This window comes from Calonectris borealis, chromosome 2 (assembly GCF_964195595.1).
Source record: "Calonectris borealis chromosome 2, bCalBor7.hap1.2, whole genome shotgun sequence".
Lineage (NCBI taxonomy): Eukaryota > Metazoa > Chordata > Aves > Procellariiformes > Procellariidae > Calonectris > Calonectris borealis.
In genome coordinates, this window is record NC_134313.1 from 140,212,386 (window position 1) to 140,240,383 (window position 27,998).

General features: G+C 41.5%; 1 protein-coding gene across 2 annotated transcripts in view; it reads right to left on the reverse strand.

The window, feature by feature from the left end:
* SCIN (scinderin) overlaps positions 1 to 19,366 on the reverse strand; it is a 56,225-nt gene extending 36,859 nt beyond the window's left edge. The window contains exons 1-3 of one of the 2 annotated variants that reach the window (XR_012672667.1): positions 19,100 to 19,298; positions 14,539 to 14,693; positions 13,155 to 13,316 (exon numbers count right to left, since the gene is read on the reverse strand). Coding sequence is in view for 1 of the 2 variants with exons in the window: in XM_075143662.1 (XP_074999763.1) it covers positions 13,155 to 13,316; positions 14,539 to 14,693; positions 19,100 to 19,298 (516 nt within the window). In the remaining variant the exon portion in view is untranslated. Of the gene's footprint in view, positions 1 to 13,154; positions 13,317 to 14,538; positions 14,694 to 19,099 lie in introns of both variants that reach the window. The other variant, XM_075143662.1, reaches the window with a different exon arrangement.
* Positions 19,367 to 27,998: the final 8,632 nt, after the last annotated feature.

The following is a 27,998-nucleotide window of genomic DNA, read 5'->3' on the forward strand; positions in this document are numbered from 1 at the left end:
TGTTGCTCAGGGCCCCATTTGAAATCGTTCTTCTTCCTGGTCACGTGATAGAGGGGGCTTACAATCAGGCTGTAATCTGGAATATGCATTCTTCAAAAACCCACAACACCTAAGAAAGCTTGTGTTTCCTTCTTGCTAACTGGTGGGGACATGGCTGTTGTTTTGTTGATCACATCCATTGGGATCTGATGATGCCCATCTTGCCATTTTATTCCTAAAAACTAGATCTCCTGTGCGGGTCCCTTGATCTTACTTTGTTTTATGGCAAAACCGGCCTTGAGAAGGATTTGAATTATTTTCTTCCATTTCTCAAAAACCTCTTCTGGTGTGTTGCCCCATACAATGATGTCATCAATATATTGCAGGTGTTCTGGACCTTCACCCTGTTCCAGTGTAGTCTGGATCAGTCCACGGCAAATGGTAGGGCTGTGTTTCCACCCCTGGGGCAGTCGGTTCCAGGTGTACTGGATGCCCCTCCAAGTGAAAGCAAACTGTGGCCTGCACTCTGCTGCCAAAGGGATTGAGAAGAACGCATTAGCGATGTCAGTTGTGGCGTACCACTTGGCTACCTTTGATTCCGGTTCATATTGGAGTTTTAGCATGTCCGGCATGGCAGCACTCAGTAGCGGCGTGACTTCGTTCAGGCCACGGTAGTCTACTGTTAGTCTCCACTCTCCACTAGACTTTCGCACTGGCCATATGGGACTGTTAAAGGGTGAGCGAGTCTTGCTGATCACTCCTTGGCTCTCCAGTCGACGAATAAGCTCATGGATGGGGATAAGGGAGTCTCAGTTGGTGCGGTATTGCCGCCGGTGCACTGTTGTGGTAGCGATTGGTACCTGCTGTTCTTCAACCCTCAGCAACCCCTCAACAGAAGGGTCCTCCAAGAGACCAGGCAAGGTGGACAGCTGTTTAATTTCCTCCATCTCCAAGACAACTATACCAAAAGCCCACCGATACCCTTTTGGGTCCTTGAAGTACCCTCTCCTGAGGTAGTCTATGCCAAGGATGCACAGAGCCTCTGGGCCAGTCACAATGGGGTGCTTCTGCCACTCATTCCCGGTCAGGCTCACTTCAGCCTCCAATACAGTTAGCTCTTGGGATCCCCCTGTCACTCCAGAAATACAAATGGTTCTGCCCCTTTATAGCTTGATTGTATCTATATCTTGATGGTATCTATACCCCTCTATATCTTGAGGGTACACTGTGCACCAGTATCTACTAGAGCCTTATACTCCTGTGGGTCTGATGTGCCAGGCCATCGAATCCACACAGTCCAGTAAACCCAGTTGTCCCTTTCTTCCACCTGGTGGGAGGCAGGGCCCCTCTAGTCCTGATCATCATATTCACTACCCACTTCTTGTAAATATGAATCAGAAGTCCCTTTATTAAGATTGGAAGTGGAATCAGCCCTTCTACTTTGTCTGGAGAACTGCCCACTGGAAACTGGAGCGGCAGTTTTCCTGGAAGAACCCCCTTTTGTGATTGTTTTTCCTTGCAACTCACATACCCATGTCTGTAGGGTTGAGGTGGGTTTTCCATTCCACTTCCTCATGTCCTCTCCGTGGTCACGCAGGTAAAACAGGTAAAACCACAGGGTTGCTCGTGGTCTGTATCCTCTCTTTTGAGCAGAGGGACGCTTACTCCTAATGGCTAAGATACTGGTCCGTACACGTGGGGACATGTCTTTGAGTTGCTGGAACTCCCGAAACAGTTTCTCCACAGGAGACGCAGGCCCGCAGGGAGGGAGAGAGACTTTCTTCATATTGCTAGAGTTGGCCAGCTAATTCATCCACCGTTCGTCCTTCTCTGTCTTTCCAGGTCGTTAATGCCAATGAGTTGGCATATGATGCTGGTGCGCTCCATACAAACTTCTGCCTCATGGATTGTGTGCACTTGACTTCATCTGGATCTTGGAGTAACTGCTCGTTGTCCAGGTCATCATAAATCACCTCCAGCACAAATAATTCCCTCAGGTACTGGATATCTCTCTCCATGGTGGTCCACTTGCCTGGGTGACATTAACATCTTCCTTGAAGGGATACCTTTCCTTCATGCCTGACAGGAGTCGCCTCCAGAAGCTGAGGGCTTGTGCCCCTTTTCCAAATGCTTTGTCAATGCCCCCTTCCCTAGAAAGGGATCCCAGCTGCTTGGCTTCCCTACCCTCTAATTCCAGGCTACTGGCCCCATTACCCCAGCATCGGAGCAGCCAGGTGACAATGTGCTCGCCTGGATGACAGCTGAAGTCTTTTCACATATCTCGCAGCTCACTCCAGTATAGGGATCGGGTGCCTATCGCCTCGTTTATGAGTCCTGCCTCTTCCTCCTCCTCTTCTCGTGATGACTCTGCTTCGGAGTAGCCTGCCTCATCCACTCCTTTCTCCTTCCCCTTCTTAGTAGGAGTTTCTTTCCTTACTAAACAAGCTGACTTTCACATCCAATATTTCTTCTTGTGTATAAGAGGAGACTGATACCGGCACACGATGGTTCTCTGGTTCAGCTGCAGTACCTGTCACCAGGGTTGGAGTAGCCGCAGTGCCTGTTGCTTTGTCAACAGATCCAGATACCTTTTCTTCCCCTTGAGGGTACTGAATAATGTTGAACAGGGCTCGGTAGGCATGGGCCAGGCCCCAGCACATTGCAGTGATTTGTGCCTCTCTGGAGTTGCCAGGGTGACAGCATGCTTTTTCCAAATATTTTGCTAGTTTTTCAGGATTCTGCCTTTGTTCAGAGGTGAAGTTCCAAAACATTGGAGATGCCCATTGTCTCTGGGTGGTATTCTTAAATAGTTGTTTAACCTTAAACAAGACCTGAAACACATTCAGGAGACATAGCAACAGGAACATGCTAGTTTGAACATCCCAAGGATATTCAAAATTCTCAAGAGCTATTGCAACTAGCCTGGAGGAGAAGGGGAAGGCGAAGGAGTGGGGAAAAGGGTCCCCCCTTGTCTCCCCCATAAATTGGCTCACCAATTTATGAGGAGAAAAGATAGAAAGTGTAATTATTAATAGTTTCCAAGAGATAGTTCCCAAAGTACTGAGACGATGGCAATGCTGAGCACAAATACCAGATTAGTCTCACAACCAGTAATGGTATCATATCATAAGCCAGTGTTACACAGTACAGCAAAATGATAACCTTAATCCAGCCCCCAGAAGTGATAAGCAGCACAACAGGGAAACTATACAGCAAGTAAGGTGTTACATAACACAACTTTGAGAGCCAGCATGACAACTTTGAGAGCAAATAAATCAACATCATGACCAGCGACTATTAACTTAATAATGAATGCTTATAACACATTTGGTTTAACATGCTGTGGTCAGATCTGTCGTTATCTCAACTCTTCGAGCCCCACGTTGGGCACCAAAAAGGACTGTTGTGGTTTAATCCGGCAGGCAGCTAAACAGCACACAACCGTTCGCTCACTTCCCCCACAGTGGGGTGGGGGAGAGAATCAGAAAAAAGGTAAAACTCGTGGGTTGAGATAAAGGCAATTTAATAAGACAGAAAAGGAAGGGAAAATAATAATAAAGATAAAAGAAAATACACAACAAGTGAGGCACAATGCAATTGCTCACCACCTGCTGACCAATGCCCAGCCAGTTCCCAAGCAGTGGCCCCGCCCCCCCCGGCCAACCTCCCCAGAGGGAGTTCCGTTTCAGTCGTATGTGTCAGCCATCTCCTGGTCTTTTGGTAAGTGGCCGTGCAATCTCAAACAAGTATTCTCATCTACGAAATTAATAGTATTTGCTGTACTGACCACAAAGGATATTGCAAGACTTAAATTGTCACTGCAAATTATACAGACTTTTACTTCTCAGACAATAAATTCACATTTTCTTTTCTTAGCATCTCCTGAAGGTCCCACTGCACAGTGCACCCTAGCTACCCAGCATTCACAGCATATTCTCCCAGTTTGCCTTCAATCAGCAAGTGACTCTACTGAGCTCTCCTATAGTCCGCTGGCTCTAGGCTTCAAATCAGCCTGAGGAAGGAGAAAGACCTTTAGTAATCTACAGTAATGGATTTTAGACTTTTTGATTTGCAAACGTCATTATTTTCCTTATGGAGTCCACATTCTTAAACTACAGAAACATTCCCACAAAATAATGTGTCCTAATACTTTGTCCTAAACTAAAATAAATAAATATGAAATTTTGTTAGCTGTAACCTTGAGAAACCTTGTGTGGTAAGGTTTTCTCCTGCTGCATAAAAAGACTTGAATCAACAAGCAGTGTCTGAAAACATCCTTGATCTGGAGTTCACATGGATGAGCCATACTATTCCTATAAGCTCCATCTTCCCCGATTATTTAAAAAATATTGATTTTAAAAGCTAGAGAAAAAGAATCTGATTCTTTTCAGCACTAGAGAATAAAGACAGTATTCTTTATTAAAACCCTGAAAGCTAAACTTCACGTACTGTGTAATCTAACAGAAGGAAGTGACCAGCCACAAGTCATGAAAGTGTCCCAAAGTATATAATATTTTACTGTATTTACTGTGAGCACTAAGCAAATATCTTAAGCATTCAGTGCTACAAGCTTTCAGGAGCTTAGATTTAGTTAATTTTCTCTTCTGAAGTAAAATCACCTTCTCAATTATTTTTAAATGTACCTAATTTTGAGGCTTTATGGTAGAAGTTCAGCTGGATATTTACAAGTTTGTCTTCCTGATATAACTTACCCGTTTCAATCTCTAGGCAGATTGTTTTTTTAACAATTTAAAGCCAGGAAAAGATATTTTTAAAAGTTAAAGCCACTTCTTGACAAGGCTAATATTTAGATCTGGATTTACCTGAAATACAGTCAGCTAGTTATCTAACCATGTCCAACAGACAACTGAGCTTTTGGCTTGTATTTTATTATTCATGTATTTATTTTTAGACTATATATATATATATATATAGTGCTCAACTAGGGCCATAATATGGTATTTAGCTTTAGCTCACTCAGTGCTTTCATAATTTCTTAGCTGTACTACACCTTCACTATTTTTAGGCTTGTTTTGCTAACCTTATTTTGAATTGACAGGCCGACAAAAAAATGTTTCCATTAAAATGAAAATAGACTTCAAGTGTTCACTCCCCTCAAAAAAAAAAAATAAGGAACTTCATTCATCAGTGATTCCTATGCCAAGCCCAGTTTATTTTCAGAAGTTTGTACTAGCAGTATTTTTTTTTTTCATCTCTTTAACAGAGTTTGAGAGAGATGCTATGGAAGACAGCTATTCTGCTACCTGATATTAATGGTTGTTGATACCAATATACTTGTTGGATCACAGTAGCACAATTAGCAGCTGAGGGTGAGAAAATGTTATCATGAATAATCACAATGACCACCCTAGAGCTCCTGAGGGAGGTCAGGAAGGCAAACCGGGTCTGTGCCATGCACGCTGTGGTCACAGCAAGGTCTCTCCTCATCAGCACATTTTGGGGACACGGTTTGGTCTTCTAGTTATAGAGTAGCAGGATTCACTGCTTTTATTTCTGATAGCATTTGGCCTGCAAAGTGACCTTGAGCAAGTCACATGAGATTTCTACAGCACGTTAAAAATGACCCAATATTTAGCTTCTACACAGAAGTGTGTGGCAGGATGATTATGCGTGGCTCGTGTAACTCTGAGTAAGAGTACCTTGGCACTTTTCCCTGTATGGAGGGGGATTGTGAAAGTACACCTCCTGCCTTCCTGCTCCAGCCCCAAATGGCATGTAGAGCAAAAGAAGGAAAAACAAACAAAAAAAAATGCTTATTTCAGAAGTGACATAAAACCAAATTTTCCCTTCTAACACATAGACACCTTTGTATTCAACTGGCAACCTACTCAGTTTGGGGGCAAATGAAAATGTACTCTGCATCCTGGTGTCCTTCCTGTGAATTTTAGCCAGGACAATGAAAGCAAAAGCCAAGAAGCTTAAATCTGTGAAGAACTCACAGTTTTGTTCTAGTTACAAACATGTCCTGAACATGTAAGTGTTTTAAACCTGTATCTTTGTTGAAATACCTAGTAATTTCCAGGCCCATATTGAAATTGCTGATTTGCATTCTCTTACATGAAGAGACATTATAAAGCTAAACAAATTAAGTAGGTTTCAAAACTCTAATTTGAAGCAAATTTATTGTGAAACTTCAATTTTGGTAGAAAATAAGACTGAAATGTTTAAGAGATTAAGTCTCACTAATCTTAAAATATTAAAATAAAAAATTAAGTTTTCATTAAGGAAAGACTTTAAGCCAAGTATCACAAGGTGGTGTGCCTCCATTCTTTGTTGGCAGGCCCTGATGCACTTTAAACCTGTCCATCTTTGCCCGCATCTACACCAGAACATGCTCCCAGAATGTAATTGCACCTCAATTAAGAAAAAAATTTTAGTTGAGAGTCAGCTAAATCTATAGTGTGGATCCTGTAATGTCAACATGACATAACTTATGCTGACTTAATGTACGTCAGTCAGGATGTTGTCTTCTGTTCCTATAAGCCACAACATTTGGTACAGAGGCACAGCTATGAAGCAGAGGGGCTTAGTGCAAAAAAAAAAAAAAAGGCCTTCACCTAAATCTGCGCACTCATGTGAAACACTATACTATGTTCTCTTTACCCCCACAACTCATACAAAAGGGGCTAAAAGCAAGAAAAGGTTTGTAAAGTTATTACTGCCTGAATTCCTCCCTTCTCTTAGGCTTAGCTGCTTCTGTTTATTACATAGAAGCAGATCAGAGCCTGGGCAAATAACCACATCACAGAAAGCCACTGTAGTGGTTTCGCAGTGGGTAGGTAGAAGAAAGGCTGATGAGGCTTGTAAAGAAAGGTGGGTCAGGAGGAGAGGAGCTGTGATGCAGGAGTGCCCAAAGGAGCCTGCACTCCTAATGCTCACATGTGAGTGAACCTAAGATACCACCTCTTGAGGGAAGTAGAAAAAAAAAACTAGCAAAGCTAGAGGCAGATTGAACATGCACAAATATTGGCAAAGCTTTTATAATATCATATCATGCTACTATCAAAATAATTGGCATGCACTCAGCTGAGACTCCATTCTCTTCATGGTCATTAATAAACAGCTGTTCTGATAAGACAAGAGTTCATTTTAGCTGAAACAGTTCTTTGTTAAAGAAAGTCCAAATGGTGGGGAAAATAACTGGACGGTAAAACTGAATAAAAGTGACTAGCATACAGCACTTTTTGTCAGTTCACTGACATTCTTTTTTTTTTAGGAACTGCCATATATTAAGAAGAATGTTTGGATTGAACTAGGCTAATATAGGCTTCTGGAGACATTTTTCTCCTTAAATTATTCAATGTTTTTTCCTGTCTTGACTGTTGAATTCTTGATACAGGCGGGGGGGGGGGGGGGGGGAGGGAATCATTTCACATATTCATCAAATCTGCCTTTTACATTTGTTGAATCTGTAATACAGTGAACCATTGAAAGTTGTGGAGTTTTGATAATCCAAAACAAACTCTGAATTCATTCAGCCTGAATGCTACTGAGGCCACCATGGGCCTGGCCCTGGTATAATTACAATAGTGTCTTTGTAACCAGTCTTGCAGTCTCCCATTGGATTCAACTGGAACAAATTGTCAGAATAAAAATAAGTCAGATGTACCACAGTCATACACTTAATACATTCATTTTTCCTCTCACACCTGTTTTGCTAGTATATTCTAGGAATAGCTGTTACTATACCACAGTGCATTAAAGGGTGAGTACCAGGAGGATATTCATTCTAAATAACAGCAGCTCAAGCAGCAAAACATCTGGATTTCCTACAGCATCAGGAAGAAAAGTAACCTAACTGAATCCTTGGGCATATATGTATGTCCTGTCCACCTGAAGCTTTAATGATGGACTCTGTTTCAGCCACTTTTCTGCGTACAAGTGGGGGTGAGGGGAAGCCTTCCAGTGCACAGAGTATGAAGGAAAACTACACCCCCGGAATACTCTAACTGAAGTGGGGGGAAAAAAAGCCTTAATATTTATTTTTCTCCATCTGATGTCTTTGGGACCGTAACAATTTCCAGAATGCTGGAGTTTTACACTACTGGAGCTGTAAAAATAATTGGTTCACAGATTTACAGAAAAATGAGATGCTTGCTTACTCAGATACACTGTGCATAGATATAACCACATTTTTAAGCTGTTAACAAATCCATAAAGTTAATAAGAACTAAAGCAGTTTAGTTCTTCAAGCTCTGCTACTTGTTTGGCAACTCCTTGCTACAGCACGAGCAATAGTTTAACTCTCAGCTGGGGAAAAAATGGAGAAGAGGTTAGTTGTAGGAGAAACATATGAATGAAAAACATGGAAAAAGGACATGACTAGTCGGTTGTCAGTGCCAGGGAAAGCAACTAGGAGAAACTTACAGTGATAAACTCCAACATGCAAGAATCTGCTCTTCCAGTCCTGTTTATACCCAAACAGTGACTTTACTAAAGCAATTAATATGCTGATTGTGAACTGGTTTCTCTAAAGGAAGAGAAGCAAAACCACCTAGAAGAGATAGTCCAGGCAAGAAGGCAGGGAGATTACAGAAGCAAGCAAAACTACAACTGTGCTTAAGGTTGCAATGTGATGCTGAATCATACCCCTTAGTATCTGTCCTCCTGATCTTTTACTGTTAAAAAGCAGAAGTTAATTTTCTTTTTCGTAAACATAATTTAATCTATAGCAAGCTAACAGTTTTTATGAACAGCAGCCACCATAAAAAGCCAGCCTTTTTGTTTGATGTATTTTTTTTCTAGTGTCTTTGTGCAAGACAGCAATCTTCTTCCTTTTGACATACCTATTATGTCAGGAGTTCGAGGAGCATACTGACAGATACATGATCACAACAGCTTTATTCAGTCTCATGCTTTTGAGTTCCAACATCATAATTTTCATTTGTGGTTCATGGAACCCTTGAGAAGTACATACATGGATTGCTGGATGGCACAAGTTGTTTTTAAGCACACCGCAGGCTCTTGAAGTTCAAATCAGCAACTTCTTGGCTGTTTATAAATCAGTTTATAAGCACCACTATAGAAAGAGGAAGCATGGACAACTGAGTGCAGTTTACCTTCAGTCTTCACTTAACTTGAGATATAATTATCACCTCACCATCTGCATTCTTCTTTTGGGAAGAAGGGTCACGTTTCATTAGCAGAACTTTGATTGTGCTGACAAAACTTTCCAGCCTCAATCAGGCCCAAGCTCAGAACTGCTTGGTACTTATCACACATCCCCCCCACCCCTTATTTTAACAACTGTCTCCTAATTTTGCTGGTCACTAAGGATACAACTTTAGACAGTCTTCATACAGGAGAGCTTCCCAAACTGAGTTGAGAAGCTTTCAATAAAATCAGCTGATCACTTCATGTTGTTTTATTGTACTCCTATTACTTCTGCTCCATGTTTTGATAACTACCCAAATTATCAATGTCTCAACATTCACATTTGGTACATCACCAGCATACATCAATGTACCTAAGGTGAACTTCACAATACTGTTAAGCTTCCTTCCTGCTTTAAACCAATCACTAAGAAAATTGACAAAAGAGATTAAAGTCTTTAGCACATCGTATCAGAAATATACATATATAAGCTATATTAACATATGCATCTGGATAATACTAAAATAGCCTGGGAAACAGTGTGTATGTTATTCACTGAATGGCACAATGATTAATCTTTTTCCTTCCCTTCCATGGTCATTTTCCATCCCCTCTCATGCTCCTGCTGTTTTGAGAATTTGTCTTGGTGATGGAGGAAGAAAGAGGGATGTGGCTAACAGGAGGTGGTTGGAGGATGGGGTGATGCAGGGAGAGCTGCATCTGGAGGTAAAGGGGCCAGCATAGAGCAAGGCCAGACAGTTTATGGCCACCAAGAACTGCCAAACCCATCCTGGTGCCTCTCAGGTGGGACACCAGGAAGAGCTCAGCACCCTCCAGCCAAAAGGACGGGATTGGAAGTGTGGCAGAAGACCACCGCTTCTGGGCGGGCTTGAGCACAGCTATGCCAGGACAGGATGCACTAAGCAGCACCTGACAAGGTAAGGTGTGCTTTACTCCAGGCCTGTACGAAACCTTCTCAGCAACTGCCTTGCACTTGTCTTACCTGCCCTGTCCCTAAGGCTCCCTTACAGGGAGATTCCCAGGTTCATCAAGGAGGTGTCATGGAAATCTCTTGTAGAAAAAATATAAAAATAATCATAAATCAGGGTCTGACACCCCAGGCACCCTCCTGGATCACTCATTGCACTGGAACATCAGTCTGGTGGTCACAGCACTCATGTCACAGCACTCACAGCACTGTTTTATTCAAACAGATTGTTTGAATAAAAGGTCTTTGCACATCACCCACAGCTAATAACTGCCCTCATATCAAAGACAGTGTTTTCTCTGCCATCTGCAGCTATTTTCTGTTCCAGCCTAGAGAGTTCAAAGGAGGCAAGATAAGACTAGGGCAGGATATTTGAAGTGCTGTATATGTGGTTTAGTAGCATATCTAGGTATGAGGTAATCATTAGAACCTGAACTGTAAATATATGAAGCTAGCTGGAAATGCACACAAAGGCATTATCACCAGGAGGGAAACCTTAGTGACTTTAATGATTTTATTTCTGATAATTATTACCTTTCTTAATTTTCCCTTATCTATTCAAACCACAGGTTTAAAATACTGCTGTAACTGAGCTCAGTGGGAAAATGGAAATTATTTTTCATTGTATTAGATAAGTGGCTTGATAAAATGTAACAGGAAATGGATTGCACAAGCAGTTTTGCAGTGACATGGAGACCATCCTTCTGGTTAGCTAAGAGACTGGGAAAAGTAAGTCTTGGAAATTTATCTTATTTGACATGCTACAATAATTTGATATTAAGAGCATTGACCATAAGCTCATTATTTTATGCAATTACTGCCTTCTCAGACAATGATTCAGTAGTGCCCTGTGATAAATCCCAAGAGCAACCCTATTTAAGATTCATTTTATTTCAGTTATTAAATAAAGGAATCTACTTGAGCCAAAATCCTTTTTTTTTCCTTTTTTAAAGGACCCCTAAATTCAATTAAGAGCTCCTGTAAAGATTCACCCATTTACAACGGACCTCTAGTCATGGAAAATTTCAATCTGAAATACAGTTATTTCAGCTTGAATTATAGTTCTTATAAAAATTGCTCAAGATTTCCACTGTGGTATTTTCTACCGCACCTATAGGCACTTCATAGACTTACATATCTTCATCTTGAAGTACGTCACACATTGCCTTTTCTCCTGCAAGAAAGGTCTGGTTTATATAATAACCTATGATGAAATTACTACAAATGTCTGGATGCTGAAGCACTTTTTTCCTTAACTCGTTAATACATCCAAGAAAACCATCCCTGGTATACCACTGACATGGCAAGACCAAGAACTGTTACTAGTCATGTGAGTTGACTGACATTTCCCATAGCCTGGTAAAGAAGAGATCTAGATGTTGTTCATATCTAATCTTTCTTCCTACAAACACACAGGGTTGCATTGCTGCTTGACCTCTGCCTTGTCAATCCGGAAATCAGAAACCAGAGTGATGCTATACTAAAAAAGAAAAAGGCTCACAATGTACGTTCAATATTAGAAATCAAGACTCTAAAGCCGTATTACATTTAAATTGCTTAGTGACAGTGCTCTCCTCTCAACAAATCTCATCAAAAGGGATGAACCCCAAGCTATACACGTAACACCACTATATACCCATAGTGCGTTTCATCAGTGTCATTACCATGTCTGCAGCGTGACCTGAGTAATTACTTTAGGTGAACTGGGTAACTGTGGCACATTAAGGGTTGGGACAAGTCACATTCATGGAGTACACCCAGTTCCACAGGGTGTCCATGGGAGGTTAACTCCAAACTGGAAAACTCAAGCCCTGTGACAGCCTGACAGCAAAAGCAGCACTTTCTATCAATGTTTAGTTCCAACTTTCCCATCTCCCATGGGTTAACTCTGAAAGGGAATAGATGATTTGAGTCTTCTATGCATCCTAAATACAAAGTGACATTGAGAGATAGCTGTTTGGATACTGATCACTTGGCTGTTTCAGATGATTAGACCACAGTGCCATAAGAGGAATAGGATAATACTAGGAAAACACCGGTTGTTGTTCTAGCTGAAGGCTGCTAAGCATGATAAAATTCTAACAGACATAATCAATATAGCTACTTGATACCCATATCTTCAATTATCACACCAGGGGATTCTTTTCAGAAGAAACAGCCATACCCGTAACATGAGTTCAGAACAGCTCCTCTTTTAAACAGGTCAGGGAACTCTTCTCTGAAATCTTGCTGACCACTTCCTTGTGAAGCATTCCAGTTAAGATCAAGTGCAGTTGCTGCCTTGCAGATAAACTATTTTCTTTCAAATGCTCTTAATTTTATATGTGTCAGCATATCAGGCATGGGAATAATTTCAAACTGATAACTAGCATCTAACTAGCGTAGACTACATGCCAGCTGCTACTTTTAGAAGTCATTTTAAGACTTTTTGATACTAAGGCGACAGTACTACACATTAAGTCATCTGAAGCAAGCAAAATTATTTTATCTGTCCATACACTTCTCCGCTAAGTCTCTCTATTTGCTTTCAGCAGAAAGCCTTGAAGTATGGGACTGCTTCTCAAGTGATGTCTTGAAATACTCAAGTAGTTTTATAACACATGGTATGACAAGTTTATTATGAGAACTTCTTTTGCAGCTCTTTCTTTAGGGTGAATTGTCACAACCAAAGTTTTATGAATATGAAGAAATGCTCTTAAGAGAAAGGTCCAACCTGTGTTCTGCTCTGAACCCTAGCACTGATCTCATTCAGCTGGTAGATAGTGTCAAAGTCAGACAGGACTTACTGTGAACAGCTTGAGGTTCAAACATCAGTAGTAAAAAATCTCAATGCCTTGAGTGGGAAAGCGAACCGTTTCCTGAAGGATAATCTGTGCATACTTCAGAAAACATTTAAGGCAGTTTTGAACCTTCAGAGTGTTGTGACACTAAAGCTGATTTTCTAATGCAGATTCTTTCTGACAGTTTGGATGAGTGACAAAATCAGTTGTGTGCATTTTAGGGGATGATCAGGCCTTAGAAGGGATGCTGCATCTCTTACTTTTCAGTGTGTTTTGCTCTAGGGAAGACTTACAGTTCCGAGGTCAATAATGAAACAATCTCCTCTGTTGAAGCTGGTCCAAACCAGGGGGACTTCTGTGGCTCTTACAACTCTCCGGCCCTTGATATGCAGAAGCCTCTGAGCACTCAGATCATTAGTAACAACATGATTAAATCCAGAGGCAACACCACCTGCCTGAATAAACAAAACAACAAAGCAGCAAGCTTTATTTCAGTTTGATATCTGCAAAGGGAAAGCAGAGGAATATGCAGCCCCTGTACAAGTTTTCACAACTTCCTTAAATTCAGAGGTTTAGGTGGTTTTAGTGCCTGGTTAGTGTAGAGGGAGGAGTCATTCTACAGCAGCTCTGAAATTTTCTGAAAGGAATATTTGCAACTTAGGAGGCAACCTAGCAAAGAGCACCAAACTGTGGGAAGTGAGACCAAACTATTGATTTACAATCTACAAAGTGTAAATTTAAGCCTAACTTATTCCTCTAAACTGGCTTGGCTGGCTGCCTCTGTGAGGCAGCATTCTTCACTCCTCCAGGAGACGCAGATCTTGGGTTGGAATAGAAAGGGTCTCTTGAAATTACAAAGAAAAAAAAATGTGAAAGAGTGGGCAGGTCACTGTCAAGCTCTTAACGCAAGCAGAGTTAAAAGCTTCAAATTGGTTGTGTAGACTGTGACAAATTACAAGCCTCCATCATGGGAAAAAGGCTGACTGCGCAATGGCTCCCAGAGTTCCTACAAGGAGATTCTCAGGAGATATATTACTTTATTCTTAAAAAACACAGATGTCTCAAAAAATTTCCTTCCAAAGATTTTGCTTCTGGAAGTGACACAAGGAGGCTGACACTACAGCTTTTAAAATATGAAATTTTCATGAGAAGTATTTGGGAGGTTTTTTACCTACCTCAAAGAAAAAACTCCAGTAAGACTGCAAAAGCACCATTTTTAGACTAAAGTGAGGTTTTGGTCTTTTCCACTCTGCTCATGTTTTTAACCACTTATGCACATTAGGTTCTGCATTTGAACAAAATGATTCAGTCTACAACATAGAAATGATTTCTGTGAAATTTACTGCCTCCCAAACATGGAGAGTCGCTACTGTGAGCACCCTTAGACACACAAGTATGAAATCTCAGGATAGCTTGACTGGGCAGGGAGTGGGGGGAAAGAAATCACTGGGACAGGTTTTCAGTTATTGGAAGAGACACTGGTAAACAAGCTGCTGCTTTCTGCACAAGTACTGGGACTCCTTTAGTTTAGAATAGGTAGTTCAGATATAAAACCACTAAACATTAGGAAACAATTTTTAAACTTTCAGTGACAGATACAAAGCAAAAGATTTTATTTTATTTGGGGGACAATGTTACATATATTTTTAAAATATATTTTGACAGCTAGCTCTTTACCTTGTATTTAATTCCTCCTTTGAAGTAGCCCACAAACTCAGTAGACTCATATCCTTGAATTTCTCTACTCTGCACAGGCTTTCCTCCTAAATAGTCATCCATTTGAACAGCAAAGATAGCCGCAGCTGTGCTTTCGTCCTGGGTACATTCCTTCCCTGAAATAAGATGAAATATTATGTCTATAAAGCACTAATATAACTTTGAATTCTCTTGGAGAAATTGTTTCTGTGACAATCAGGTACTGCCTTCAGCAGGTTATTCAGCCCATGTATATGTTGCAACAAAGCACTACATCATAACCTTGCTCACCATCAAATGCATGAGCCTCCAGACCATTTCTTAATTACTTGTAGACTGCATTCATAAGAAAAAAAAAAGTGAAAAATAGCCAAGTTTGTCTTCTCTCAGCCTCTCTGAACAATAAAACATTTTAATTAGGTAAGTTTAGCATGACAAGTGTCTACAGTAGTGATTTTTGGACTTTGAGTTGAAGTGCAAAGACCGAGAAAGGTCATGTCAAAGGACAGATTAGATGGTAAATCATATATTTATGCTAAGAGCAACTCACCAAGCCATAAAGTTAAAATAACTCAAGAGCAGGCCTATTGACACTATAATGCAAGCAAAGGGTATTTTGCTTAGATATGTTTTATTAGATTGCCTGGTACAGCTGGGAGAGAGAAAAGCAGCTTTGGGGCTCAGATATTTTCTTCATAAGGTCACATTGTTTTGTACCTTTCAGAGATTAGCCTCTAATCACACTGCAAAGTAGGCTTTATATTAAAACAAAACTTTTAGCATGGGCCCATACATTTTTATGAACATTTTCAGCAGTTTTGATTCTTTCAAGAGCGCAAGTAGGATCAAGTCTCAAAAAACTGGCTTATAAAGAGCTTTTGAAGAGTAAGAAGAAGTGAGGTTTTCCATTTAGTTCTTATTTTTTCTTTCTAAATAAGAGGGAGATGCTAGTATACAAGCAACAGTTCCCAAGAGCAGCTTCTCACTTAAATTAACCATTTCCTTGCTTCTAGGTGACCGAGTGGAAAAATACCATAGAGCTCCAGACAGTCCAGACAAAGACACCTCTCATAGCCTGTGCGAGAAGGGGAAGTGTGTAGTGAGGTCTTGGTGTCACCTCATGGTGTAGTGCGTCACTGGTGTCACAGGAAGCCTGTCGGTAAGGTATTAGGAAAGAATAAAGCATGGGAGAGGGGGGACAGAGATGCCTAAGGGGATCACAGACCTAGCTCCTTTCTTAGGGAGAATGAGTGCCTTACTCATGGCCCAGCAGTGCAAATGCCACAAGACAACTCCCCTCTGCCCACCAACAACTGTGCCTCTCCCAGGAGCAGCGTCACCACTGCTACCACCACGCCTTTTGTGGGGACACAGGTGCAATGGAGGCCTCCAGAAAGCAGCAAGGATGAAACAGGGAAGGGATCCAAAGAATAATGGAGGCATAGGGAAGAAAAGAGCATGAGGCCTGCCCAAAAAAGGTAAAAAACGTTACTAAAAGCAGGACACAACACAAGAACCTCTGAAAAAAAAAATCCCCATCACTCAGTGATAGAAGAACTTGCTATGTGACAATATGCTTTCTAAGACCTGGGTGCTACCTTAAAGTTGGAGGTAAAGTTTTGGGTTTGCTTCTTTTTTTTTTTAAATAGGGTTATTCATGTCCATTAGGACTAGATCCTTTAGATTTATTGCTTGCAATTACACAACAGAGTTCAGGGTCGAAGAAAATTGGTTTTGGAACAGCGTTAGAGATAAGAACCACTACCAGGCTCTGTCTCACAGCTGCTATGCAATAAAATACTCAGTGAAACCCTGTTTAAAAAAAGAGTGAGCATCAATCCAAGTGTAGATTATTCAAGCTTGTATGAAAAACAGGTTTACCTTATAGTCTGAGGCACTAACAGCTATAAATAAGCCAGAGTATATACAAAAAAAGAACAAAATCTTTTACCAGACTAGATCCTGGTACACATGGATAGGTCTTATCACTTAATGTCTGGGGACAAGGATTAAAAAATACTTAAAAAGCACCATGCATGATTTTGTTGAAGATACTAAGTGGGGTATAGCCAGTCTTACTCCCACAAGTAGCCTCATACTGGCATAGTACATGCTGTTTCCACTAGTGATAGTTTCAAGTCAAGACAGCCCCCTTAGGATTCATAGTTTAGCTACCAAGACATCCCTCAAGTGCCAGTGCAGACAACCGAGCCGGGATCTCTGAGCAAAGTTAAAAATGGATGCAGCTACCACAGCATAGATCCACATTCATTGCTTGGCCATGCCAACGTCATTGCAGCACCTGAGTTAGCTTGTTCAGAAATTATCTGACCCAGACAGCACTTCACCATATGCGAGATATTTGGTAAAACAGTGGCTTTCGCACAGGAAGCTTCTGGCCAATAGAACAACTGTTTGGTCACTTTAACCCTAGGATGCCAGTCACAGCACAAGACTGTCATCACGTCAAGGTCATAGACCATCCTCCCATGGTCTAGACCTCCTTCTAACCCCTTTGGGTATGCCCAAGCATGGTATTAGGAGGAAGTCTGCCACTATATAACATGAAAATTCAACGCTCTGCTTTTATTCTGAATTTAGGGTCTCTTTTTTGTGAAGTCAGAATCCATTCAGACTCAAAGCCACCATATGAGGCCCACACAATAACACATGCCACAGATGACAGGCAGGAGTAGGACCGTGTCAAGGTCCTTGTACGTATCTAAGCCCAAAGTCTGTAGGGCTTCCACCAATCTAATTTCACAAGAGTTCTTTCCATCCTAAAGTCTAACTGATAATGACTGCTGTAACTGTTCACAGATGGCTTATGGGAAGTCTTCAGAAAGACCCTACTGAGGTCTTCCTGGCCCACAGGTTATACAGCCTTTGCTCATGAGGGACAAGTTTGGTGTACATAACAGCGGTGAGAATCAGTCAGTAAAAATACCAAAATGATACAAACTCTTGCCCTGGGTGTGACTGCCCTTCCCCATACACCTTGTATGAAGTTCTGGTCTCCTGTTGCTATTAAGCTTGTAGCAGTGTTTGAGCATCTCCGCCCCACTACTGGAGTATCTTGCAAGCAGGAAGGGATTTCCCAGCAGTTAGCCACACTGCTGCCAACCTGCCAGCTGCATAAGAACAATGTGTGCCCCAATTAGCTGAAGCTATTTACAATATCTGGATATCACCACATCAGCACAAGATGTGCATCAGTGTGTACAACTAAAGATCGTTAGCCAACAAAGAGGTTTTAATTAGAGCAAATGTCAGTCACTGTTTTGACTTCACTTTCAGTTGCAAAGATTCTTTTCCTCCATCTTTCCCTGGGAAGTCTCTACTATACCGTAACTACTACATAAATACTTCTAACTTCATTAACAAAGGTCTAAACAGCCAAACCCTGCTAGTAACTAGCAGTGCTGTTGACTAAGAACATTTGCCAGAAATTCATTTACGCTACCATCTATGATTATACTCTTGTCAGAGACAGACACTGTCCCTCATGCCAGCTGGATAACTCATAACACATGCAAAACTAAGCAAGCTTCAAACACGTATGCAGAAACAATCCCAGCTTTATCTGCTATTCTTTTTCAATGCATCCAAAAGTACAATGAGAACCACAGCAACTCAAACGCATTAATGTTAACACACACATTGACCTGTCTTTATGAGCATTCACCAAGATGATTGCCTACAAACACAAACCTGATGGTGAAATAAAGAACAAAGTAGCAGCTTTCAGGCAGCTACACAGCAACCACTGTGGTTGGATGACTTTGTGACCAGACAAGGAAGTCTCAAGAAATCTCCAGAAGATGAGGAAGTCACCTAAAATGCATTCTTATGTCAGACTTCTATTTTGCTGTAAACAGTGTGCTAGTCAAGGTTGAAGGCAAAAGACATCAGCCCAATTTCAGTGTTCCCAGTTGCTTCCCAGTTGCTTTACTAGGCTGTCAGACAGATACTAAAGAGAAGAGGTTTTACAGAAAACCTGGTGACTTTGCCTCCAATCTCTGTATCATCAGAAAGCAAAATTAGTCTAGCTGAGAAAGGCAACATCTGGACACAAAGCAGTGCAACAATGCCACGGGAGATGGCCGAGATGAAATTTTGGTCCTAGTGGAAACAAAGGCAAGAAAGCTCTTCATCTGAATGAAGGCAGGATTTCACTTGTGAATCTTGGTTGGATGCAGCCAAGACTCAACTTTAACCCTTCAGCTCTTTTCCAAACTAACATCAAACAAATATTCACCTTTCAGTCATACCCTACTTTCTCATCCCCAGAGCCCCTTAGCACCGTCGCCTCAGAAGCGGTGAGGCTTGGCATCGCCCAGAACCTTGGCTGTAGCCCTACTTCTGTTACTTAAGTGCCCCAACTTGGAAGCTGCACACACGCAGCACTGCTCAAAAGGGAGGGGGAAAAATTGAGCTCCCGATCCCCTGGAGCCCAGCAACGCCGCAAGAAACTTCAGCGACAGCAAGGGCACGCACCGCAGGCCCCCGCGCCCCCGAGACCCCCGCGCCCCCCGCTGCCTACCGAGCCAGTAGTGGAGGCGGTAGGCGGCGGCGGCGGCGCGGCGGACGGTGTGCAGCACCAGGTAGGCGTCCCCCACGAAGAAGTCGCCGTGGCGGCTGGGGGGCACCGGCACCAGCTCCAGCCGCTCGACGCGCCACACCTGCAGCCCGCTCCGCTGCCCGGCCTCGGCAAAGGGCGGCGGGGGCCGGTCGGGAGCCATGGCGGGGAGCGGGGAGCGAGGAAGCAGCACGGCTGGCTCGCCCGCACCGCCTTTATAGCGCTCGGGCCGGCCCCGCGGGCGGAGCGGGGCCAGCCCCGCCCGGCAGCCGCCCGGGGTGGGGAGCCCGGTGAGGCGAGCGGCGGGTCCCCGCAGGGCACCGGGACGCGCCTTCCCTCCCCGGCTCCCGCTGGCGGCCCCGGTGCAGGCTGGCTGAGGTTTTGTTTATTTATTAGTTTTTAACACGCCTACAAAATTCACCCGGCATACCTTTTCTTCCTGTGTCCCAAAGCCGTTGCAGAGGTGTTATAAAAAATCAGCATCCCGTGCTGCAAACGGGTAATTTTTCTCTATTCTAAAATGAGAAGAAAAAAAAAAAGTTAAGAAAGCAAAGCACGACCGGCCTAACCCAGTAGCTATGGGTGTTACAGTGCTGTGCATTTTGCTTTTGTAATTATCACATCTGCCTTGTTTTTGTAGGCTGCTCATATCAGAATACAAGGAGTTTTTATAGCTTGCGCTTGCTGCTGGGTTCTTTTTTTATCCCATATTGGAATGGCAGAGCACAGCTCTCATTCTCCATCCAGTAATTTCATTTTATTTGTCCAGTATTGCTGGGAATCTTTTTGTAGGGGGAAAAATCTTGTATTTTTTTGAAGATTCCAGATGAACACCAGAATTTATATAAATTGCCCTTTCTCAGAAAATGGAAAACATTGTGCTGGTGTTTTTGCAAAACCATGCAACAACAACCCAGAAGGGTTAAACCCACTTCCTACTTGTCCTTTATAAATGGTTGGTATATCATCCTGGCAGGTCATTACAACATGAAAATTATACCAAATCACTGCTTTCATCTGATATTGATAGGAGGTAGATTAATCTGGATAGGATACAGATAGGTATAGCTCAAGCTGTCAGTATATCAAAAGATACATTTCAGAGAGCGTTGTGTTTAGGTCCATTATCTTATCCACCTGGATTAATTTTGAGGCTTGTGATTTCCCTACTAGTTTGTTTTAGCAAGTTAATACAAGCAGAGTACAAGTATCCACCTGCGGGTGGATCGGGGCTACCTCAATAAGGAGGGAGAGGCACAGCTAAATGCACCAGGGCAGCTGGAGAGCATCTTCTCTGGCAAAAAGTTAAAAAAAGTACCACATCTAAGAAATCCTTTTCACTATCTTCCCTGCCTTCTTTTCACTGTCTGGTGTACAGTTTAGCGATCGAGGAAAAAGATGCCGTTACACAATGTGTACCTACTACCACCTTCCATTTTGGTGAACATCCTGTCATCAGCTTGCCAGACAGAGGCGTACAGGCACCTTAAGCTCTATCCCCACCGTTTAAAAAAGGAACCTGTGGGTGCTCTGCTTTGTCCAAGGTCCAGCTGAACATGTTACAGCTCACCTTCACCAGTTCATGGCCAAGCATTTTATCCCTTATTCTGGCAGGGCTGAGGACTTGGTCAGGCTGAGGCTGCTTGATAAAGCACTGTGTTTCCCAAATGAAATACTTTTCTTCAGACTGTTTGCCATGAGAAGAAGAAAAAAAACTTTAGGAAGAACAGCCAAAAAATTCCAGCAGTTCCAGTTTCAATATGGTATCAGATGTTTCGAAATATTCATGAGTGGTTTCTCAGATTTAGCCTTCCATCTATGCCAGTGGTTCTTCTTTTCACTTTTACTCACAAGCAGCTTTTCTTCTTCTCATTGCATGCCTTTTTTCATTCTTGTGCATTAGTTAGCTTTAGTCAGTGTGGGTAGAACTTACCACATACTCTATAATTGTATAGATTTACTATTTCTTCCGAAGTTGGCAGGTTGCACTCACTTTGGAAGTGTGCTGGGTTTTGCCCATACATGAGGGCAAACCAGCTCGGTGTTATGCAGCTTCATGTCTCCTACCTGTTCTGCCTGTCTTGCCAAGCTAAGATTGTTTGTGCACAGATTGCACAGGCCAGTTGAGTCAAATTTACATCTCCTTATTCTAGCTTTAAATTTTCAATCAACAGACCAAATACTATTCTCAGCTGTATCCCTGTTGCTGTCATGAGATGCACGCTAATGCTATTTGTTCAGCACTGACGGTGCCCATATCACACACTAATGGACAAAGGTTAAAGACAGAAGAACAGTTTAATTGTTTTCTCTCAGAGTCTGTGGCACTACTCAGACACAAAGGGTGTTAGTACTGACGGCAGAGTCAGAGGCAGTTTTTACTTGCTTGACTGCACCATTTGAGATATGGCCATCTTTAAAAGCCTGTTTTTTTTTCCAAGTCCTGAGTGCAATTCTCTAGTAAGTCACACAGGAGTGTCAGAAGGTGTTCCTGCTCCTCATCTAGTCCTTAAAACAGCAGAGATTCAAACTTGTATTGGGTTTAAAGCTTTGGTATGACTCAGAGAATATGAGGACTTATGAAAAACTTTGCCATTTCATTTTGCTAATTTACTTTCAAAGGCTTTTGTTATATTGATTAAGGGATCTTTTTCCCTTAAAGTATTGTTGTCATATGCTGCATATATGCAGGGTGTGGGTGTGTATACACATATGAAAAAACAGAATGCAATGTACTGAGTTCTAATTTTTATACCTATCCTATCAGGATTGCAACAAAACAAGGTGGTGTTTCCAGGTGATACACACAAGGACCCTAAAAGTGCTCCCAGAAGCTGAGCTCCAGCATCTTTCCCAGTAGGAATAACTTTCAGTATGGATTGTTTAAGTCTAAGGTTTAAGTCCTACAAGGCTGATGCCCTGTGTTGAATTACAGTTCCAGGAACTAACAATGGAAGGAATGAAAAGAGAATGTGAGGAGAGAATATTTTTAAATGTCACGAGTGTTTCCTTCTACAAAGCTTATTTCTTCTTCACCACATATGCCAAATACCCTCCTGAACTCTGACCCTACCTCAACAATGGGATTACAGATGTTTAGTTTTTCCTCCAGTTTCACATTACAAAGTTTGCTGTACACAGAGTATGTGTGTCAAAAGCACACTCTTGTCCAAACAGTTGCAGAGGTCAGCCCCTGTTCTTATCTGTTCTGTTGCTGAATTATGAACCAGATTTACCCCAAATACAATAAGTCAGTTCACAGATATGAGCTAAATTCTTATTTCCAATATACTTCTAAAAAAAAAAATCACTGATACTGTATGAGCAGCAGAAGAATTGGACCATACAGCTTTAAAAGCCAAGTTATCAAAACCAGGCTATAGAATTATGTTACCACTTGCTAACTCTCTCCATTCTCTCATCATCCATCAAACCATCCTGCTTGGTAGCCCAGCTTCGACAGGAGAGGCTTTAGCAGAGCTGGAACATGCTGAAGAAAAACTGAAACCTAGCTTTCCTCCTTACTGGCAAAGTTTGAGTCACAAAGCTACCAGATGAGAGGTATGCAGAATCCCAACCAGTCCCCTGACATAAAAGTAGTCAGTCCTCCTTTACCTTTAAGAGAGGAGTCTGGTTTTAATCCTCCAAGTCCGGAGCAAATAAAGGGCCTTAGTGTGTAGCTTTTGAGGCAGGTATCTAAGGCACAGAGAGGGTAGGAGCACAGCTACGCTCTGTGGTCCACTTGGCAAGTGCCTGGCTCCTACCTACGTCCTGCTCTGCTTGTGTGAGCGCTCTGTCACTCTCCATGGCAGTGTCTGTGCTCCCTGTACAGGCAATGAGGGATTCTTCAGCGGCACCCGCCACTCTCAGCTGTGCAGGTAAGGACACCGCAGGCCCAGCAGCTGGGGAGCTCTGACTCTCCAAATTCATTCTTCAGCAATGGTGTGCTGCCGAAGAAGGGCAGGCAGAGGAAGCCATCTGAACGTTGCCTTCAGTCAAAGGATCTAGGAAAACATTTTTGACACTGGGCTAGTGGGAAGTGAAGTGTTAATTATTAAGTATGTTATAGCTCCCTGCATTTTTCTTATGTTCTTCCCCTGAAATATTCAATGAGCAGCGTAAAAGTTTAATCAAGAAATTCTGATTATATGTTCATCCCAAGACACAGTATATTATATCTCAAGGATTCAAAGAGAGGGAATTGAAGTACTCCTTCAGCAATCCCTTATCTTCCAAGAGACAGAAGGTCTCCTTTATGTTTATATGACATTTTCTAGATTGTTCAAAACATCCAGTTCTCACCAAGCTCATATAGGAGAGAATTTATGCCTCCCACTTGTTTTCTTAAAGCACAAGTGTATTGTTATACTTCAACTAATGAAAGCCTAAGGTGGTTTCAAGCTCTCCGAGAATAACACATTTGAGAATTATGAATTTTGTTACTGTGTGTCAGCTTTTATGTATTAGCCAAGTTTAATTATAGCAGCACAAAACACTAAGATCACTAACAAGAGTCCTGTCACAGCATTTTAAAATTAATACTCTCAGCTTTGCTTCAGTTTGAAGAGGGCAGGAAAGTTTCCTAGGTCAGCCTTCCCAAATTAAGTGAGTAGTTTCTAACATCACTGACATTTATAGGGTATCTGCCCATTGAGTTTAGCAGATCTAAAAGCAAAGCTATCTGAAAGAGAACAAAGGCATCCATAAATTTGTTTCTACATCAGGTTCACCAGGTTTATAAAATTAACTTCTTCCTCTTCTCTGAAATATTGAAAGTATACTAACTCGCTAAAAAGCTGCTGAGACCTGCAAACCTGCTGGAGGTGGCTTCTAAAATAGTTATCTTTTGGTATCATGAGGTCTTGATGTTGCTCAAGAGGTCTACAGAAAGATCTATTTTAAATCAAAGCTTGGGACTGATTCCTGTTTCAAGAATCTGAGACATACTTACTGGAAAAGGACCCAATCTCTCTGTTTTCTGATTAGCACTATGCATAGAAAGCATGGAGGTGCCTTGACATTAAAAGTTGTACTGTCAACATAATATTTATTTCACAGTTGATTTCATAAGTCTAAGTGACAAGGAAAGACATGGAGCAATATTTTGTTAGGTTTTTTGCCACTCGTCAGGAACAAGTTTTTTTCATGAGAAAGTCTGAAGAACACACATTTTGTATCAACTCAAGTCAGATTTGCAAATCATGCAACTCCCTCACTCCAAGGCAAAAATTAATCTTATAGGAATCAATACATTTTCTTAATGTCTTGTTTTAAGGAGCCTATTATTCCAGAGAAGGCTGTCCTCAGGGACATAAGTGTATTATATTTGCAGACCCTGTTCTCCTGACTCCTCTTCCAATTTGATCGTCTACTGACAAAGCGCAGATACCAGATAAAATAAAGTGTGAGGTAAAATGCATAACTGACGTGAGACAATGAAGTGCGCAGATTATTTACAAACTCTCAATCCTAGCTAGCATTAGGCATAGTTCCCAGAATAAATGAATCCTCTGACTGTAAAAAAAAAGAGTTCATGTCCCCAATATTTATCATCCCCTCATTTCCTTCATGTCAATAATACTGTATATACTTGTGCTCCCAAACAGAACTACAGCATTCATTCCTTTCGGAATAAAACAGCTGAACAGCTACAAAGAACCCTTTAGCTTCTCCCGCAAATCAGTATTTTAGGTACCTCTTTTCCCTGGGTCTCCAGTTTATCCTGCTAAGGTAAATCCCATCCCACCGTCCTGGTGCAATGCTCTGAGGTCTCTGTCCCATATTTCCAAGCTCTGCTCCTGAGCCTTCTTGACTAGATCTGTCTAGAAGCCAAACGTAAATGTTATCTCTATCCCAACCATTCCTCCTTGCTTGCTTTATATGTATGACTTCTGGGAATACTTGTCAAATTTCTACTTTTAAAAATAAAAGCCTGAACAGCACCACAAAAGACTGGGGGATGCCCACTCTTACGGGACCTACAATGTTGTGAAACTGTCATAAACTCTGTGGTGCTAGAAAAAAACGATAAATAAATAAATAAATAAATAATTAAAACCACACCTCTCCCCCAAGATCAATAAAGTCAATAAATAAATTTGATAAATTTCGTGCTCTTTTTTCTTCAATGACACAGCGACACAGCACACAGCACTATGTGCATGGACTGTGTGCTTGAAATCCCAGATCTGGAAGTCACTTAAGGCTTTGTCCAACTCTTCCTGGATTCAAGAGAAACTTTTTCCTTACTCAATGCAAGGTAGCCAACATTACACAGCCCCTGTGTGCTTGGGCTCATGTTTCACACCGGGCATGCCAGCCAGCTTTTAGAGACATGATCAGAGGGAAGGGTGTGTATTGATACATTATTTTAAAATACACCAGGCCATTATATTCCCTTTCCTTCCTTGCCTTTTCCACAAGGCCAGAAGATTTCCTCTGTTGGGAAAAGAAAAATCCCTTTGGTGTCCTTGGACTTTCTCTGTTTCTAGTTATTTTCACTAGTAACACTGTCTGTTATTTACTTTCAAAGGTACGTAACCATCAACAACAACAATTACCCTCTCAGGAAAACACGTACGGGAACGCATCTGTTTATGGCTCCATGTTTTGACTTTCCACGGGCTGCCAGGTGATTGCTGTTTTCCTATCCATCTCTTGAGATGAACATTCAAGGAATATCACCACTACTTAGTTACTATCTTCTTCAACTGTGTAGGAAGCAAGCGCAAATAAACTGTTTCTCTTTAAAAAATAGAAGATAATAGGTAAAGAGTCAGCTGAGGAACGAGCTATTACAGAGAAGTTTATTGTGCTAAGTATAATTTTAGTACAACCCACATGACAGGCATTCCTTGTTTTATTTTTCCAACTAAGAAAAGGCCTCTGTGGAGGAAAAGCAGCACCTCAATGTTTATAAAGCTTTATGTTTTAAACAACTACAGAATAGACCTTGTGTGTTTCACGCGCTGCCTGTTGGTTTGTAACTTGAGGAAATCCCGTGGTACTAAAACTAAACTGGCTCTTTCCGGCTGCGCGCATCCCGCTGCCTCCTCCGAGGCCCTGTCCCCACGGCTCCCTACCCCCCTTCTCTCCAGTCTCCTCTCTGCTTGTTGCCCTTCGCCACGGTGTGCGCAAAATTCAGCCAGAACATTCCCAGCACTTCCTGAGCTGTTACAGCGGTTGGTGGCGAAGTAAAAGAGGGTATTAGTCTTATCTGAATGAAAAAAGGCATCCCAGAACATTTTTTATTTAGGCTTCACTCCTTTATTTAGTATTGCACAGCTCTCCTATGTGTCTTTTTGGATACAGTTAGTGCCTTTTTAAAAACTGTCCCTTATTTAAAACAAATTAATATTTTTCTTCCTTATATGAACTAAACAGCACGTCTGTATAGTGTTAGCTAATTGTAATTGTGTTATAAAGGTAATAAAATTACCCGACTGCTATCACTGTAATATGATAAGGTATAGTGCAATGCTCAAAGCAATGTTTAATGGAGCAGAGAATTATTCTTTACATTTTTTCCAGTATGTTGATTTTAATTGTGGTCTATAGGAGATTTTTTTATTGCAAACAAATCTGCTATGTTCACCAGTTTTTGTAAATCAGGTCTCAGAAAGATCTTAATAAATTAGTAATAATACTTTAAACTTTTGATTGTTAGTCTCATTAGTCAGGTTGATTGTTTCATGTCTTTTTATGATTTTGTTCCACAGGAAAGGCATAAAATTTGGTATTTCAAAGTGTGGCAAGGATATTAACACTTTCAGCATGACCAGTGTGATCCTGGGACCATTTACAGTGCCTAAAATTTGCTGACCACCTGAGTACTCCATGTGTATGTGCTTACTTTTTCAAATGTACGGGTTTGTGATGGAGGGAGGATATGGAGAAGAGTCTTTAGTTGAACTTGGGCATAAATTCATAGCAAATAAGATATAAACAAAGTTATAGAAATGTTGACAGAGCTTACATTAGAATTAGGAGTCGTGTGTATAATTCAAACACTGATTTTAATCTGCATGGTAATCATTCACAAGAGTAGGATCTCAGTTCAAGAAATCACAGGACACATGGCTAAATCTAGCCCAAAGTATTACAGCTTTAGGGATAACACTGAAGTATGTGGGGGAGCGGGGGGGTGGAGGATGTCCTGAACAGAGACCTTGAAATCTTTCTGTTTGTTTTATAGTAAAGATATGTAGGGTAAGTACTGTACATACGCAGAACATTAGTATTAATAACTTACAGAATCTACTGATTTGTCTTTATAGAGTCAGTATGCATGGGTGGCAGATCTGAACATACTTTTCTGTAACACTTGCTTCTTCTGGTCATTTATGAGATCATGGTATTTACAGTTAACCTGTAAGCCTGCTCCTTCCTTTTAGTATTTCAGAAAGTATCCAAATTCACTCTCTGCATTTATATAAGCTGTAGAGGTTTTTATAAAGCAATTCTAAATGAACAATCCAATAGTGCTGCCTAAAACAAAAGAATTCATCTCCATAAGCCTGTTCCAAAGTACACCAAAGTCAATGGAAAAATACTGACTGACTGGAAGAGATTTTAGATCAACAACATTTTTGGTAATGGATACTGGTCATTTCTCATACGCTGGGCTAAGAGGTGTCCATGCCGCAGTTGACTCTGTGCCCAAATGGCTGACGTAGCTGTCAGCAAGATTTACAGTGCATTTGCACACCCACAATGAGAATGCAAAAGTAAAAAGGATGAAGAGATTTTGCATGTATATCCAACTGCTGAGGCATGAGAATACCGCTTTAGCCAGTCCTTGATACAAAACCTTTCTTTGAGTTTGAAAGAGCTTTGTGAAGCTCAGGGGAGATGGAGATCAGCC